At 39.0% G+C, this 18,932-nt stretch overlaps 1 protein-coding gene across 1 annotated transcript; it reads left to right on the top strand.

Moving 5' to 3' along the window:
• The first annotated feature begins 657 nt into the window (after positions 1-657).
• On the top strand, positions 658-17,172 carry FBXO47 (F-box protein 47). The gene is made up of 10 exons (XM_034756160.1): positions 658-896; positions 1,380-1,550; positions 4,484-4,560; positions 5,641-5,718; positions 7,577-7,685; positions 8,811-8,987; positions 10,380-10,526; positions 12,250-12,392; positions 13,149-13,308; positions 15,995-17,172. The coding sequence occupies exons 1-10, from the start codon at positions 716-718 to the stop codon at positions 16,105-16,107; spliced, it is 1,356 nt and encodes a 451-aa protein (XP_034612051.1). The 5' UTR covers positions 658-715; the 3' UTR covers positions 16,108-17,172.
• The last annotated feature ends 1,760 nt before the right edge of the window (positions 17,173-18,932 follow it).

Genomic DNA, 18,932 nt, shown 5'->3' with positions numbered 1-18,932 from the left:
GCGCAAAACACTGAGCTATCCCTCCCCCCAATACCAAATCTTAATTTTTATTGTCGTGTACAAGAATACATACAAGTAGAATGCCTCAGAAAGACAAGAGACATACAAATCCTTTGAATGGCCACCTTAATTTTTAATGTTCTGTTACATGGTTAAAATAACATGGAAGGGTAAAGTACTAGAAGAATATTGACTTATTTATACTAGCTCCTTAATATATTTTGTGGCATTTCATATACCTCCTACACTTTTATTTTTTCTCTTAATTATCTTTCAAACCTCCTGAGGCCCTCACTGTCCCAATACTGGTCACTGCTATCGCCACCCCTCTCTCCACTTATAACTTCTAATCGGGATACTTTCTTCCCTCAGACACTGAATTACAAAGGAAAAATAATTTCCCATACGCACACAACACGTATACATTCTCTCTTTTTGTAATATGGGGAAAAAAAGAGTGGTTTTACTGATTATACTGGAAAGAAAGGAAATATAGAACAGGAAACTATAAATATGGATTTTGGAGTCTATTGATGTAATTTTGTTACATTTAAAGTAAAACTGTACCTTCCTACCCATGCAGTAAGACTTTCATATTCCATTACCATATCACTCAATCACTTATTTCATTTTATCTCCCTCATGGGTTTAATTTCCTTCCCTATATGCCTTCTGTTTTTTCTCTGCAGGAAAAATTTATGGGACTAGTAGAAGGATGACATCCACTGTAAGTACCAGCTTCACCTTGATTCCCAACCAGAAATACAGGCGCAGTAGCCGTCGCTCCAAACCATTCTGCAACACCGTGGACACAGATTCCGAGTCACTGTCAACTCTCGGGAATTTCAAAGCACTGCCATTAGAGATCTTTCAGATGGTCTTGAAATATCTCTCAGGTGAGGAACTGAGAGAAATTATGTTACTGCCCATAAATGAAAATGATCACATGCAAAAATCCCATTTAGTAAAACGCCAAGTTTAAGGCCTATGGGCCTTGCTCTATAATGGTTCACCTTACTACAAATTGAAGGGATTTTCATTAGGTTTGTTCATATTCAGCTTGGGTTCCTGAAGAGCCTCATCACACACACACACACCAAAAAAAAAAAAAAAAAAAAAAAGGAATGATAGTACTCAGGGAGCTCTTTGTAGTTCTTCTGCCCACCATATATAAAGATGACAATTTAACAGATATATGCAAAATCCTGAATGACCATAATTTGTTGGCAAAGGAATTTACAGTAATGACATTTGTCTCTTACTTCTTTCTGAAGTCTCTTGGCCTGCTTGTACTGAGATGTATAGTAAAGTTCTTGACTATTGAGCAGTTGTGTTTTTGCAATAAAGGTTTACAGGTATACTGGGTTTTGCTTTTTCAGTGAAGGATATCAGCATGCTAAGCATGGTGTCGAAAGCCGTCAGCAACCGCCTTATTAATTACATCTCAACCTCATCAGGAAACAGAAGGCTTTTACTGCAAGATTTTCATAACCTTGAGATATCTGGCAAGAGAGAAGGATCCTGTGTATTAGAACACTACAGATCTCTAGGTGACCTTTATAATAAGAATGGTAACAATTAGGAGAGAACTAAAATCAATTAAAGAGCTTCTACTGTGATATTTAGTGATTGATAGCAGATTAAAATGGTGAAAATGTTTTCTGAAGTGTATAGGTGTTTGTGACCCTCATTGAGGCTGAAATTCATCCTTGTGCGAAGGACCAGCAACAAGGCGCATACCCACTTAAGTCTCAATTAAACTTTATGCACTGCATGTATTTCATCATGAAAGAATTCTTTCAACATCTCTTAATATACTTTTAATCAGCAATAATAATAATAATAATACATATATTATATAGGTATAGACAAAAATAGCATATCTTTTGCTTCTTCCTTATTTAATTTTTAAAGAATATAAAAGGGCAAGTGAAATATAAAAGGGCAAGGTGAGTGGATCTCTCATGAGAATGAGAATGAAATAGAAAGTATTTCACCTCTATATCAATGCTCAAATCCCACCTAGTTCTGGAGTGATCAAGAATCATTACCATCAAAGGCCTGACAGTCTATGTGAAGTGAATTGGCAATCTCATTCCAGTTCCTAGATCGGAAGTAAACTTGTCACAAAAAGCACCATGACAACTGCCACTGATTAACATTCTCCTTGGCAACCTTATATCAGAGCTCAAAGATTGAAGTGGGCCTGATGAGTAAACTTTCCTCTTACCCTTAGGTCAGGGTGGAGATACAGTGCGAGAATCGTGGTGTTACTGCCCAAGCTGTACTCTTAAGTTTCACCCATGCAACTATATCCTGGCACAGCAAAAAATAAATATAGGTCAAAATAATGTGACCAGTGAGTAGCACTGCATATTTTCATATAAAAAAATCATTATATTCTTTTTAACTTTTGCACTAAATTACTACTGAATCTTGGCAGCCAAATTCCCCTTAATCTCCCTCGCCTTCAATCAAAAGCAATGCAGTCTTTCTTCTCTTATGCCACTTGGACTGTATCATTTCTCTCCCTCCCCCCATTCACTGTAATCCTTTCTCTAAAAGAGAAACAAATGAAATCACAATTTGAAAAATATTGATATAAGCCTTCTTAACTGATAAGGTCTCATAATTAAATTGATCCTGACAGTAAAACAAAATTATGTCAAGGTTTATATTCAGGAGCTAACTTTAAATTAAGAGATTCACAAGTTAAAGGAATAATGTTAAAGTTAATTAGGCCAAACATGAGTTCCCTTCAAATTTACATGGATTGGTTACAATATCTTACTGATAACTTCAGTGTTTATTTGTTTTAGTTTTAAAATGAAATCTGATTAACTAAATATTATGCCAAAAAATAAAGTCAGCACTGTTTTGTACATTGTAATAAACTTTGTATTAGAAAAGACAACTGTTATTTAACTACTGCTGTATGAACTGATCATTATAATAAGCATAGTCATTTAAACATGACATACTTAAAATATGAAAATCAGTGCAAATATCTATCATCTACTAAATGTAAGGGCCCAATCCTGCTTCCATTAAAGTCAATGCCAAAATTCACAGGTACTTCAATGGAGCAAGACTGGGCTCTAAGGATAAAATTCGCTTCTGTGTAGAGAGCCAGCACAAGGCTTATACACTGCATTAATCTCACTTAAACCCACAGAGTGAAATCCTGGCTATGTTAAAGTCAATGGCAAAAACTGTCATTGGCTTCAATGGGACCAGGATTTTTCACCCTCCAGGCTTAAATTGGACTTGAGTAACACATAATTTTTGTACTGCCCCTCTGCACAGGTGTAAATTTGACCATATGAAAGCAGGCCCAAACCTTTGCACTGGTAATAAAAAAGTTATCCCCAGGTTGACGACTGTACTCATGTTTGCAGATATATTGTGAAAGACATTCATCTACTCTTTAGGGGTCTGATTAGAAACCTATTGAAGTCAATGGAAAGTTGATTCTTTGGGGTTTTGGATCAGATACCAGACTGATAAAGAAAATTATGTCTGCCATTTAAGAATGTTAACAACATACTTCCAGATTGGGAAAAGAGTCCATTCAAAGTCATAGGAAGTGTGTAATACACTTTTTGATATCACAGAAATAACATGTTCCCCAAGAGATGAGTAACTTAGAAAACATTTCAGTACTCTTCTGTAGATTTCTTGCATTATTAACAAACAAGATATATGTGGTGTTCTACCAGATGTTTTTGAGGGGAAAGATTTTTAACCCATTTGCTTTCCATTGGCTCAGAAAAATTGTTGCTTAACAAACAGCTGTTCTGCACTATAATATATTCAAGCCCTTTGTGTCCTAAGTTCTTCTAGCTCTGAATCTCATGTAGAAGAAAAAAAAATTCTACTGCCTAACTATGTTTTATATTAACACAGTTCAGAATAACTTTTCTGTTTGACAATGTGGTTGGCTTAAAAGATTTTTGGAAGCTCAGCTTTCGATGATGTAAATAGAAAACTAGTGCATCTTCAAATGTTACTTATTGTGCCTCTCTTAACTGAAATATTTTTAACAGCTGTAATTCAAAAACCAAAATAATAATTTTTCAGGGCTGTGACTCACATGGAGTTTAAAACAACGTAGTAAACAAATTATGTTATGAGAGCCTTGCACACTCCCCATCAGGCTTTCTGACATAAAAGGCATCTCTATTACAGAGGCTAGCGTACCCTTTTACAATGCACAGCTCACCATAGGTGCTGGAACTAAGGGTGCGGGGGGGTGCTGCAGCACCCCCTGGCTTGAAGTGGTTTCTATTATATACAGGGCTTATAGTTTGGCTCCCCTCCCCCCACTATAAAAATTGTTCCAGCACCCCTGCAGCAAATTGTAATGTACCGCTTTCTTTTCTTGCAGAAATAGTATGGTATTGTACTGCTTGTGCAGTGTATTCTTCAACTAGTCCAATTATTTTCATCATTTGAACGATTATGTATGTGTTTCTATTCACAGGTTTGTTGCTTAAAAGATGTACTCTACTGCTGCCCACAAAAGACAGGCTAAAGTACATACACAAGATACTCTCAGAAGTAAGCTCACACTCATTGCTCTGAACTGAAAACTTCTAGAATCTTGTTTTGAACTATCACTTGCAACTATATTAATGTTTCAATTTAAAAAATGCTGTTAATGTAATGATTTAAATTAATTCATTTATTTATTGACCTATCTGTCATGCTCATCAGTGTAATATCATGAATTTACTAACTTGGAATCAGTCTCTTGTTGGCTAAAAATCTTCCTTGGATATTTCAAATCTTTGGTACCTGAAATTAGGTCCCTAAATCCATATTTAGGCATTTAAATAAGTGATCTGATTTTTCAGAGATGCTGATCCCCTAAAGCTTTAGACTGAAGTCAGTGTGAGCTGTGGGTGTTCAGAACTATGTCTAACTTTAGGCACCCACTGTTTGAAAAATATGGCCTAAGGATTTTCAAAAATATCTAAAGGAGTTAGTTGCCCAACTCCTAGTGAAAGTCAGTGAGTTGGGTGCCTAATTCCTTCACATGTTTTTAAAACCCCACTCTTAGTGAGTATAATCTTCTATATAAGTATGATTTTTATGTTTAATTTTTAAAACCGGTCACCCAGTGCAAATAATATTTGCCACTTTGTAACAGAATGAGCATAGGTTGAAATTCAGCCCTGTGAAGAGATCCTACAGAAGGTCTATATTCCACTTAAATTCTTCTTAGAGGGCAAAGTGGTGCATAATGTCTTGGGCAGGCTCTCTGCACATGGTAAATTTTAACCATAATTAATTCAAAACATTATGTTACCAAACTGTATTAGTTTCTGGAGGGGGAAATGATTATACATAGCAACAGACATTATTAATAAAATATCACATCTGTCTGAAGATTCTAAGGTGGTCTGAGTGAAAGTTCCCAGAGGACCAATGGCCACATCATAAAAAACATCCCTAATTGGCAACCTTGTTGGGTGTCTCAGCAGAGATGCAAGGGTTGAGTGAATGTAGTGTAGAGAAAGCCCCTTGGGTCAGTGTTGTGGTAAATTAGCTGTGTGGGAAAGCTTCAAGTACAGAAGTGAGTTTATTGCCAATTAAGCTACATTGATGAAATGAGGCAACAATGTTTTGTCTTTGCAGGTTTCCTGTTTTAAACTCAGTGGTTGCCCAAGCCCGTTGCATTGCTTGGGATTACAATGCTATGGAGTGTTTTTACAGGTATAGTGTATTTTTCAGAGAAGAAGAAGGCAGGTATCATTAATATAAAAGAAACCAAAGTTTGCCTTTTTAAAAATCTTTCAATACTGAAATACTCAGTCTTTTTAAAAGAGTGCAAATAAACATCATTATCATCCAACTTAGTTATACGTTGAGAAGCAGTGAGGTGAAACTGCTTTGCAAGACATTTCAAAGTTTAACATGTCTTTCAGGTCCCAAACAATGCATTTATTCAGTACCACAGTTCTTTCTGGCTCTTAAAATAGTTAACTCTAAAAAATTTATCAGTCTGGATCTTATTATTAGCCAGTCTGGATTTTAATTTAAATTAGCAGTTTATTACCAAAGAAGAATACATAGGGGGCCATTTCACTACATTACTTCAAACATCAAATTCACAACACCCTAAACAGGGATTCTCTGATTTAAAGGCAACTGGCCCAAGGTCTGTAATTAAATGGAGGAATTGTTCTAGCTATTTGGGATGCAAAGAAAACAATGACAAATCTGTTAGTTCAGCAATCAACACTGTATTTACTATAATGACTACCAAGATTGCAAACATGCTGTAAGGGACTGAGGATAGGAATTATTTCATTGTCAGATGGATAGGATCACCATTATGGTTTGCTTTAGTTGAGAGCTGCTTTGTCTAATCACCTGAAAAAAGCTTGTAATCTTTGTTGAAGCACAAGCATTTTCTGAACATTTTAAATGAAGCTAAATTGTGTTTTAGAAGAACTTACGTGTTCAGACACTTCTGGAAATATACCATATTAAAGTAGCTTATTAATAACAAAGATACTGTTCAGAAATGTGTGGTTGTCTGTTTTATTCCCTGCCATGGCTAACTATTATAGATAATTATTTGCACCAGGATATTTATGCTCTTAGCAACTGTTTCCTGCTTATTCACATCCAAGGTTCACAAATTATCTCTTTGGCCAGAAGGTGCAGCCCCAAATGCAGTTCAGAATTGTGAGCTACACAAAGACCCAGAAACCCCTTTGGTATAAGTTAGAGCAGCCCGCAGGGCAGTTGAAGCTGATGGTGGCTTTCCCACAGCCCCAAAGGCCTGTTATGAAAGCTTTGCACTCTAGGCACCACCCTTTCTGCTCATTTTCTGACACCATTGGGGACAGGGGCTCTATGGGTTTGTGTGTGGTGTGTAGGGCTGCTTATGTCAGACTTACGGTGACCCTGCAATGAGGGAATTCCTCAGGGGCCATTTCACCTTCTTTATGTCACTGGAGTTCCATGAAGGGGCAGCAGCAAGGGCAGAACCTTCCTCCTCCTATTTTTGGTGGAATTGTCATGATTTGCTGCTCTGAGAATGTCTATGATATAATGACTATTGATATCAGCTACATCTGTAGAAATCTAGAGAAATTCCATTGATCTGTGAGATTAGTGTCTAGCCCAGTGTTTCTAAACTACTGTCATCTGTCTTGTTTTGTTTTTTTGAACCACTGTGTTACTGCCCGGAGTGTCATAAAGCTGTGTCTGAGGGCCTTACAAAACAAAGGCGCTCCTATGTACATCTTTGCTTTTCCTTTTAGATTTAGCAAATTCCTGTCACACAAACTTTTTGCTTACATGATTATTTTCTGATTTCAGTGTTGTATAGATAAGGCCCTAGGGTGTTTTTTTTTTAATAATAATTTTCACTTTGCAAGAAGTCCATGTTGAAAGACAAGGATGAAGATGAAAATAATACACAGTAGTTCAGATGCACCAGTCTCCACTATGCAAATGTGTCCTCTCCATAAATACAGAAAAATTGATCATACATATATGACTATAATAACAAGCATTGTGATTTAATTCTATTTATCTGTCCTTCATTTGGTGTCGTCAGACCCTGACTGCAGGCTGGGATGAGCTAGAATGCCATCGTGTTTTTAACTTCCTCTGTGAGCTGAGCAATCTACCCCGCAAAGTACAGACAGTTGTCAGCAGCAAACCAGGTGAATACCTGAAACAAAAATGTCCTGGAAAATACAAATGATGATAATAAGAGTCTGTCATGGCAACTATATCATCCTTTTGCTGTGAGTTCCGGAAATGGATTCAGATTATTACAGAGGAGATGCACCCCAGACTCAAGGATAGTTTGTGCCACATGATCCCTGCAGTATCTGATCCTTTCTTGATCCATATTGATGATGCTTTCGCTGCAGAAGTGACAGAAAATGAGTGCTCTGATGCTGGTAACATGCTTGCATATAGCTGAAGGAAATCAGCACTATTAACTAAATTTAGTTGTTTTCTGATGAAAACAAGCAATTGACTTTTATCTTTGGCATGTTCTGTGTGGTGAAGTTTCTCTCTTTGAGACGCAATTGATTTTGTTGGATCTTATCATTTCCATATGAAATGTATGTAAAATTTACATGCAGTGGACCTAATTCTCCACTGCATTACACCAACACCAGTGCAATCAATGGAGTTACACCAGCTTAAAACTGATGTGGTGCAGTAGAAAATCAGGACCAATATTTTATGCATATCCTGAAGCATCGCTCTAAAACCAAATTCTCCAGAAATTCTCTGGCACAGTACTCCGTATTTCACTGGAAATGTTCACATGTGGCCTCCTGCATAAGTGGTTGTAGAAGGCAAGCATGCAATCAACCGCTTCTATTTACTCCTTTTGGCAGCATATAATAGAGTCACAGGCAGAAAGAAGCACAGCAAAGTAAAAAATAACACAGTGCCCCTGAAACAGAGCATGAGATGTGGCAGAGAAAACATTGGGCAGGCAGGTAGAATTAGTGGTTTGAAGCAGTGCAGTGTGTCTGTTAGACTAAAGCAGTCATGAGATAGTTATAGCTCAGAATTTCAGGACCTTGTGATCTCAGTTACTACAATTTGACACTAACTCAATGGGAGTTATGCATCTAGAATCTTAAAAATCCCACTAGGCACCTATCTATATCTGTAGGATCCTAAATACCTTTAAAAATCTAGCCCTATGTGCCCGTATAGCCTAAAAACCTTTCTCCCTCTCACTCTCCATATTTATAAACCTGTTGAAATCACCAAAGTGCAATGCCTGATGGATTTATAATGTACAAATTCTCTTGTCCTAGGAAGTGCCCGAAAGCTGGAATTACGGATAAGGTTATTCTGTCGCAGTGTCCTGCTAAATCACTGGATTCATCGAAGTGATTCTGCATTTTGGCTGACTCGTATCTTAAAACCGTGGCCAATGGTTAATCAAGCCCGGCTGTTGTACATCATTTTTGGGCCAGTCTCCTCTCTAAATGGTGAGTAAATTTAACATGATAGACCAGAATTTCTCCCTTAGAAAACAGGCTGTCTCACAGCCTGTGTAAATAAATGGGCTTTCAGGGGACCAATGTAAGGGTTGTATGGAATGGATTCCCCCTCAGTCAAGAGGTAGGGCTGTATATCCTGGAATGTCTGTGTGGACACTACTATAGACCATAAGTTGTAGTAGGAGCAACAAACTCTTCACCCATCATTGTGAGCTTTTGGGCCAAAACATACACACAAGTTGTGAACCCATTATTCCCTCTTCTGGTACTCCCCTGCACACCCCACAACAGCTCTTCTGGACTCCTATGGAGAGAGTTGCCATGGATCTTTTCAGCAGTGTGCAGAGAACTGTGGGGTGCTGTGAAGTTTCTCTGCTTTCTAGCTCCATGTATGGCAGAAACGCAATGGTACACTTTGTTATGGGCCTTCCCATAAGCCAGGAAGATTTCATCCCCGGAGGAAAAGCACCTGTGTTTATTGCATTTCACTTTAGAAGGAAACATTTACCTCTATGCAGACTTATCATTCCTAATAAACTTACTCTTTTTCAAGATTTGACACACTCAGTTCATATTAATTTTGGCAGCCCTTAAGCTTCCAGATAATTGCTTGGACACACTACTGAGAATGCTTAACAATGGTGCTGATTATTCCTGATTTACACCAGTGTGAGAGGGGAATCAAGCCAATTAACCTCAGTGATGTCACACAGAACATTTTAGCCATTTCCCAATCCTTTTTTGTTTTGCTCCAGCTGTAGCTACATTACTGTAAACTCTTGAAGACAGAAACTTTGACTTTACTTACCAGTGTATGGCCATGCACTCCTATGATGTTACCTACAGGTCTGATTTTTCACAAGTTCTGAGCACACACTAATTCTACTGAAATCAAAGAGAGCAGCACCACCTCTGAAAACCAGGCCCTTTATAAATAATGAAGTATAACGTTTAGAACCATTGACCCCTTACCTGTTTAACATGGAGCTTTTTAAAATTGTTTATATTACAGTTCAAGTGAAGAAATTACAGACTGTGTTTTCCCTCTCTATTTGCCTACACTTGTGATGTGAAGGTAGCCTTAACATTGAATCACAAGCATGTGTATCACCCTCTGAAATCAATTCTCTTTTTCTCACTTAAATATTAATTCTGTGTTTCCTTAAAGCATCCAGTGATTCTGATTCATGTTGCAATCTACACTGTCCCTTCTGCCACAAGCGAGATGAAATAAAAAGCACTTGTACAAATAGGGATTTATGCTTTTGCCTGAATCACCTTTTCTTTTTTCCAAGCCAGGCTTTGAGGTCCCAGTCTAGGTCTTCTTTGTTTAGCAAACTACATTGTCACTTAGTAGTGATTGTGATTAATGTTACCTAGGACATGTGGTTTGGCAGAAAATGATAGAAGGACCAACAGATGAGACCAGTTTAAAGGGTCTAGCTGATGCTATTAAACTACTGTATGACGCAGAAGCTAAAGAGTGGACAGCAGATGATGTTATCAGTCTTGTGGATGAATTGTCAGGTATATTTTTGCCTTTATCATAGACTCGTAGGATTATATAATCATGTCCTCTCAGACTAAAGAGATATGTGTCAGATAGTAAAAAACTGAAGCCCATTGGGAATCTGAGTACCCCCTAATCCCTTGCAGTAGCTGTACCATACTGGAAGGTCAATAAAACTGGAGGTTATGCAGTAGTCAGAGATGGAAGAGACCAATTCTGCTTATAAACCAAAGCCTCTTCTCCCAAAAGTGAAACATTTTAAGTAATAACATATGAAAAACTTCAAAAATAAGTGTTCTATCATCATGTTCAAGGGACACTGTCACACAGTTTAGGTCCAAAATTTAGGTTTTGTTCAAAACAAAGTTTTACTAAACTTTATATTAATTGATATGTTTCCATGATTTTTTTTTGTTAAATGTCAAGAAAAATTCATTTTTGTTCGACTTGAACCATTTTTCCTATAGCATTTGTACCCTGGACATTCTTATTCTTGGGGTTGAGAACCAAAAAGAGACATTAATTAGAAATGAGGGAAACTGTCTAATGTATTTCCATTATCCAAGCTGTCAAATACAAAAATAAACAAAAAAGATAAATAGCAAAAGTACACTAGATTTTTTTCAAATCTAATGCACGGTGGTTATTAATAATCCTGATAAAGATAACTTTTGGTTATCCCCAGAACTGATCCCATCCTATTGATTTTGATGTTAATGGTATTTGGATATTAACTGCTTGGTGTGCCATTTATTGGCAACCTTTTGGAAGAGATGTTCCACTTGTAATGAATTTGCTGGCTCTGAGTCCACAGTCTGGAGAACTCAGGGAGAGGTACCATATAGTCCCATGGGCCCCCAGTGCTCCCTGTGGAAAGCCCCAGCTGCAGGCAGGCTTGCAGGGCTGTAGCCAGGGAAGGAAAGCACTGGGATGTGCTGAGCCTGGGCCACCAGTGCCAGGACAGGACACAACCTGGAAGTGCAGAGAGAGGTACTGTGCAGCCCCACAGACCCCGAGTGCCCTCTCTCCCCATGGAAAGTCTTGGCTGCAGGGACTCTAATTGGGGCTTCCCATTGAGCAAGGATGCTGGCACCACAGCCCATTACCTCCTGAGTGGGCAGCAGGTTCTCGGTCACGGGGCTGCCCCTGCTATTGTCTCAGGCAAGGGCCATCTGCTTATTCTTAGGAACTTTTGGATAATGGAAGCTTTATGCTGGGAACCAATAAGTTGCTAATAACTGGTATCCGCTGTAATTTCATTTTTAATACAGGTGAGGACAAATTTGTTTTTTTTTAATGTGTTTTTTTTTTAAACCTCTTTAAATACAAAGTATGGTGGCCTTTACTGGGAAAGACGCTGGTCTCTGGAAAGGAATCCATTCCAAAGAATCCATGATTTCATAATTTGGTGGTTTTATTTTAAGTTTGGTTTGAGTTTGGAGAGATTGTATTATACATTTTATTATCATCAGCTTTAATACAAACAATCCCTATTGGCACCATAGTAACTCCATAGCTCCCAACTGTGCTGCAGGTGTATTTGAATGGGCTTTCTTCTCAAACATGTTGGATGGCTGTCAAATGCAGTGATTCATAAATTCAAATACTTCCAGAATTTTGTTCAGATAATTTTCTTTTAGTTTAATTGTAACCTACATTTTATAACTTTATATTTAACTGAATTATATCCAGTCTGTTGAATCATAGGTAATGAAAATCCTTTGTGTTTTATTATAAAAGTGGTTCCCCGGGAGTGGCTCATGGAGAATAATGCTCGCCTCCTCATCCTGAGTGGGAACAACATCTGCTTCACCTTCATGGCTAGTAAAGCTGTGAATGGGCGGGCTGTTGAGCTGGCCAGGCTAGTGGTCTTTCTGGCTTTGGTGAGTAGCACTGAATAGAATGTTTCCTGGCATTTTGCCACTAACTCTGCATCTCTGCTTTCCCAGGTCTGGGGCCTGAGTCTCCTTCCACTTACACTAGTGCAGCGGTTCTCAAACTGTGGGTCGGGACCGCAAAGTGGATCGGTACCCTCTTTTAATGGGATCGCCAGGGCTGGCTTAGATTTGCTGGGGTCAAAGCCCAAGTCCGAAGACTTCAGCCCTGGGTGGCAGGGCTCAGATTACAGGTCCCCCTGCCTGGGGCTGAAGCCTTGAGCTTTGGCTTTGCCCCCACCCACCCGGGGTAGTGGGGCTTGGGCGGGCTCAGGCTTTGGTTCCCCGTCCTGGGGTCCTGTCATAATTTTTGCTGGCAGAAGGGGGTCATTGTGCAATGAAGTTTGAGAACCCCTGCACTAGTGTAAAGCGAGAGTAACTACATTGAAATCAATGGGCCTGGTTCTCTTTTGCCCTAAGGGCCCCTATACACTGCTTGAAGGTAGCAGCTCTGTCCCTAGGGAAAAATTCTTCCAGCATAAGGTGGGAATGGAGTTCTCCCACCTTCATAGCACTGATAGAACAGTTCTGCAACAGCACCCTCTCCCCTAGGCCCTGGAATAGATTCCAGAGTAGGACTGAAGTTGACTGTATTATGGGATAGTGCCTTAATTGTCTACTATGAATTTTAATACTTCAACTTGTTTTGTTTTTTACCTCACCACCATCCTGGGCACGTATTATAATATTTCTTGAATGTTCTAGGTCTGTGAGAAGGACTTGTACTGCATGGATTGGGCAGTAAAAATGATGCAGAAAGTCTGCAAGGTTTTCAGCACTCCAGGCGAAAGGAATAACTTCCTGCAGAGTGTGGAGAATGCATTTGCTCACATGATCATGGACATGCTACAGTCAGTAATGTCTGGTGAGTATCTATGCCTGTCTGCAACAGGTGAGCCCTTTCAATGGGACATGCTCACTAGCCAAGACTCCACCAGAGAAGGGGATGGGAGCTCCTGTATCATCACAACTTCAGCCAGGCCCCCTTCTTAGCCAGCCAGAGCTACCCTGGAATGGGATTCATTGCAAAAGATGGGCTAGTCTTTTTATAATTCTAATGCCCTGTTGGCTGATTGTTTTGTCATGTGGATTGGGTTATTTTCAGCTGGTTTTGTAAAGAGAGAGAGAGAGAGAGTGTGTGTGTGTGTGTGTGTGTGTGTGTGTAGATTATGCTAGACTGCTTAGTGGTACAGCATTAGGAGAGAGACTTTTTGTAGGAAGAAATAAATATGTAAGTGTTGTTCAGTGATAATATATTCAACCATAGGTACTCAAAATATGTAACTACATCCAGAGGGTGGGAGTGAAATCTGTATGCTTACACTAAGAGACTCCTAGTGGTTTAAATGATGAAACTGACTTCATTTTTTTTTTTTTAAAAACACATGACAAAAAAGTTTTATATCACTTATTTGACCCATTTAAATCAGAGGTGCCCAAACTTTGCCCAAAGGATGGACACACTTTTATCTTGTCAGATTATAAGAAGCACCCAATTTGCATAAATTCTGAATAATTGCAGATACCCTTTCCTTCTGCAAGATACAGGTTTGAAGACACTATGGTCCTGTTTCAGAGTAGCAGCCGTGTTAGTCTGTATCCGCAAAGAGAACAGGAGTACTTGTGGCACCTTAGAGACTAACAAATTTATTAGAACATAAGCTTTCATGGACTATGGTCCTGATTCTCAGTTGCACTGCACACGGGGACTACTAGAGTCTGAGTCCTTGTTGTCCTGTGCTTTGTGTCATCCTTCCAGTGATTCTCAACCAGGGGTCTGGGGCCCCCTGGGGGGCCATGAGCATGTTTCAGAGGGTCTGCCAAACAGGACCAGTATTAGACTCGCTGGGATGGTAGTATTTTACATTCATTTTGCACTGTTCTGACATAGTAGCGTTTTACACCCAGCTCTGCACTCACTCCACATGGGTGTAAAGCAAGCGTTCTCAACCGTTTTTTTTTTTTTTTCCCCCGGAGGCCCCCACAACATGCTATAAAAACTCCACTGCCTACCTGTGCCACAACAACTGTTTTCTGCATATAAAAGCCAGGGCTGGCATTAAGGGGTAGCAACCAGGGCAATTGCCTGGGGCCTACACCACAGGGCACTCCACAAAGCTAAGTTGCTCAGGCTTCTGCTTCAGCTTTGGGTGGCGGGGCTCAGAGCCCCAGACTTCAGCCCTGTGTGGCAGGGCTTAGGCTTTCTGCCCCAGCAAGTCTAATACTGGTCCTGTTTGGCAGACCCTCTGAAACATGCTCATGGCCCCCCAGGGGGCCCCAGACCCCTGGTTGAGAATCACTGGAAGGATGACACAAAGCACAGGACAACAAGGACTCAGACTCTAGTAGTCCCCGTGTGCAGTGTTCCTTCTTAATCCCAGTAGAAAACTACTTGGAACAAGCTGGAGCATTGTATCTTGGTACCTGGAGTCCTTTTGGTCTGTCCTTCCATTCAAAATCAGAGTAGCACAACTAAGTACTCGCATCTCAGTCTAAGCAGGCTCTGCTGCCCCTCTGCAGGTTAGCAATAGGCATGCCCCAGCCCCTGAGGGCTCTGATCATCTTCTTGGAGTGTCAAGCCCCTGTTTCACTGGACACTCAGGATTCATACATTCACTGCTCCCAAAGAAGCAGAACACTCCAACTTATCAGTTTCACCTCAGATCACTGCTCCATTTGACACACAGCGCTTGTATATGTTCATAGTGAAAACAAGCAGAAGTTTATTTAACAAAGAAAAGAGTCTCAAATGATAGCAAGTAAAAGTATTGGACACAAATGGTTACATATATAATGAAAACATGAATCCTAGAACGTAGACTTGTTTAACAAAATACTCTCATGGCTGATAAAGTATTGCTCATCAATGCTTTCTAGCCAGGCAGGCTGTGATCCCTTTTTCATAAAACAAGACACATTGCCCCCGAGGTAAAGGATACAAGTGTTTTGTTTTGATTCCCCAGATATACAAGTCCCTTCCTTTGTCTTCATTCATAAATGGGATGCCTCCTGCTAGTTGTTTTTTCCTGTATACTCCTTTCTTGCAGATTTTCTGATCTCTTATCAATTTTGCAATCTTGATTCGCCAATGGCTCAGTGTGCAAATGACTTACATTGAGAGAGACACAATATACAATGACCAGACAGAAATAAGCATCTGCTACCACCTTCCTGAAAACAACCTGACTGAGGCATGTCACCTCCTGGTGACCTGCCTTTAACTCCAAGGCTTTAAGAACATAATTTTCAGTATAGAGACGTAACTTCTCAAATATTGTCAGTGTATACATTTCACAACAATTATGATGACCAATGGGCTACTAGCTTTTGGTAGTGACCTTGCATGCTGTGCTTTGGTGAATTATTGTGTGCATCTGACATAGGGGATCCCTGTTAAACTCTATCTCCTGCCCTCTGCCAGTTGGTGTCAAGAGGTACCTGGGTCATACTTGGCCTCTGCTAAGATACTAAGTAGTTTCTGAGATCTTCTCCCTACAAATGAGCCCTTTATTTTCATTAGCTATTTTTAATGTTTCCCTTCTGGTGCTTAGGAGATCGTGATGAAGAAGACAGCAGCTTTTTGAATTTGTTCCACCTTGTGAATGCACAAGCTAACTTCCATAAGGAAATTCTGTATCTGACCATGAGAAGCACCTCTACCTAAATACTTCGAATCTCAGGCTTTTAGAGAATACTACAGTGATTCAGATAGGTGGCCTTTTTCTCCATTTATTTTCTCACACATAAAAAACAGTGTCCACCTACCTTTTAAATTCACTCTCCAGCAGCTGCTTGCAAAGTTTTAGCAGCTACAAAAATAGAAAATATAATAACCAGTTAAATCTGGAGGTATAACCTTTGCAGAAGCAGCAGGAGGCTGACTGGAGATGCTAGTGAAATGCAAAGCAGAAGAATTACTTAAATCTATGAAGACATATTGAGGCATCTCTACAAAACTACAGCACCGTCTGTGCCATAAACTTGTCTAAGCCTGTATGTCAGGATGTGCTGAGGAGCCTAACTGTGGCATTCCATGGTTTGGCTGTTATGGGCGGGAATACACACTGCATTCTTCTCCCACTGTGTATGTTTGGATACAAAATAAAAATGACCTGGTGTTAATATTTGATGTACATCCACAAATTAAAGAATGTTATCTTAGTTCAGAACAGAAAATATTTTGCTCTTTTAATCTTGTTTTCTCTTTGGAATCCATTAAGACAAAACCAATGTAATGAGAAAGGCATGGCCAGGTTTCTCCAGTTCAGCTCATACCTGGGTGTCTATAATTCACTCTTACATTCTTAGCTTCAGAACTAGATATCCTGCATGGATTGTGCATTAAGTTTCAGCACAGAAGGAGACAGTCTCTGGAAAGCGTCCTAGTTTTTTAAGGAAGGCAAAAATTCGTTTTTTTACAGCACATGCCTTTCAGCCATAAAGCAGTAGAAACTTCAAAATGTATCTTTGTGCTAAATATAATAACTGGACAGTTAAAAAAATTATATAGGTCTCTGGAACTCTGCAAAGTTGAAGGATGTTTAATGCATGTAAACATTTTAAGATCACTGTTTTTTATTGAAGTACACAGATAAGTATCCTATTTACAAAAAGTTTTATATTTATGGTACATAGCTTTAAAAATTGAAAATATTTAATATGTGCTAACAGTAATTATTTCATTTTGGATTATTTACATGATGGTTATTTTCTTCATATTATTAAAATACCTTTTCCCCCCATCTGAAATATTTCCAAATTATTTAAATATGTGCCAAATTTTGCCATTTGAGACAGCTGTTCATCTCCAAGAGGCAGATCCGCAGCTGGCATAAATTTTGGAAGCTGACAATTAACACAGCTGAAAATCTGCACCTAATTGATTTCAATGGTAATGAGCTGATAACAACTCCTGATGTTTTCTATTTAAAAAGATCCTTTTTATTTTTTTAAACATATCCAAGGATAGAATTTGGCTGCATGTATGGATTGGAAGGTAAATTTTTTGCTAACATTCACCTAGAAACTTAATTGTGCACCAATAGATATCAGAGATGAAACCATTCATTTAAAAACAAAATATGAAACATATTGGTTTGTTAATATTGTTTTTAAAATCCATGTTCTGGATTTTAAACAATATTTTAAAACATTTTTGTTCTGAATCTCACTTTTATGTGTAATAATTATTGACCTATTTTAAAATAAAATACAGAATAATGGGAAGGATCTGTAAAGTCATTGTGATGCTTTGTGCTGTAGCATAGTGAAAAAGATGCAATTATAAATGAGACAACACAAACATGTTGTAGGTCTTACATCAGTATATGCCAATTCTAGAGACCCATGAGTGAACCAGACCCCTAAGTGAAGACACAACAGCAATTAAAATTGCAGCAAATCACAAAGAATGGCATAAGAATGCAGCTATGCAAGAAAGTGGGGCCCTTAGATTTAATAGCAGCAATATATGATAAGAAATACTGACTTCACCAATATTAGTCCACTCTCTTAGCAAATCTTCAAGGACTTTAAGTTTATGGGTGTGCCAGCTTGAAATGTTACAGTGTTCCCGGCATTATGATGATTAGTGGCTGATTTTTAATAGATACAATAGCTCAGCGAGTGTTTGGCATTAGTTTCAATTTCTTGGTGCTCCAGCCCTTCCTTACGGAAGGAGATTTTCCTTTGCAAACAACTGAAGTTCACACCTTTTGTCCTCAAACAGGACTTCCCAAATAGGTTTGTTTAAACTGAAAAACAGTCCAGCACAGCCAGCTTTGTAGCCAGACAGTGTTGTGTCAGGCTCCCATTAGATCTCCCAAATTTATTATTATTAACCATATTTATTAGGGTAGTGCCTTCAGGCCTACTAAGAATGGGCCCTATTGTACTAGGCACTGTACAAACACATTGCGGTAGGTGGCCCTGCCCCAGAGAATTTACAATCTAAATAGACAAGAGAGACACAGAGTAGGGGAAGGGACATTATTACACTGATTAAGTCAATGATCAAATGGGAGACTGAGGAAAACCCAGTGTGCTAAAGGAATTGGTGATGATGACAATTCAGGAGTTGGCATTTTTTCTTCTGAGTTAGTACTGAACTGGTGTTCCCTATGATGTTAAAGGGGCACTGAGCTCCTAGAAATGCTCGGTGAAATCTTGGCCCCATTGAAATCAATGGCAAAATTCCCATTAACTACAATGCAATCAAGAGTTCACCCTGAATCTGTTTGTATAGGAAAAGACAACACTTCTTATCACTAAAGACCACCTAGTAGTTCTTGAAAGAGTAGGGATATTAGTCCTGATATCATAGCTAAATTTCATCCTGAGCAATTAGATTTCTCCTACATAAAACTCCCCCTGCAGTTTCAATTGGATAAGGGATTCATCATTTCCCATCTTCAGCTGTTGTGTGGTGTTGGCCCTGCCTTGTTAAACAGCTGCCACATTCCACTGCTGAATTAGTTGCATTTGGGATAT

This window comes from Trachemys scripta, chromosome 23, assembly GCF_013100865.1.
Source record: "Trachemys scripta elegans isolate TJP31775 chromosome 23, CAS_Tse_1.0, whole genome shotgun sequence".
NCBI classification, from domain to species: domain Eukaryota; kingdom Metazoa; phylum Chordata; order Testudines; family Emydidae; genus Trachemys; species Trachemys scripta.
Note: the sequence above shows the minus strand (reverse complement) of the source record. Positions and strands in the feature narration are given on the sequence as shown.

Coding starts and splice junctions, on each gene's coding strand:
- FBXO47 (XM_034756160.1), top strand. CDS start 716: ATGACATCCACTGTAAGTACCAGCTTCACCTTGATTCCCAACCAGAAA. Junction 7,686..8,810: donor AGTTGTCAGCAGCAAACCAG/GTGAATACCTGA, acceptor CTCTTGTCCTAG/GAAGTGCCCGAAAGCTGGAA. Junction 12,393..13,148: donor TAGTGGTCTTTCTGGCTTTG/GTGAGTAGCACT, acceptor TGAATGTTCTAG/GTCTGTGAGAAGGACTTGTA.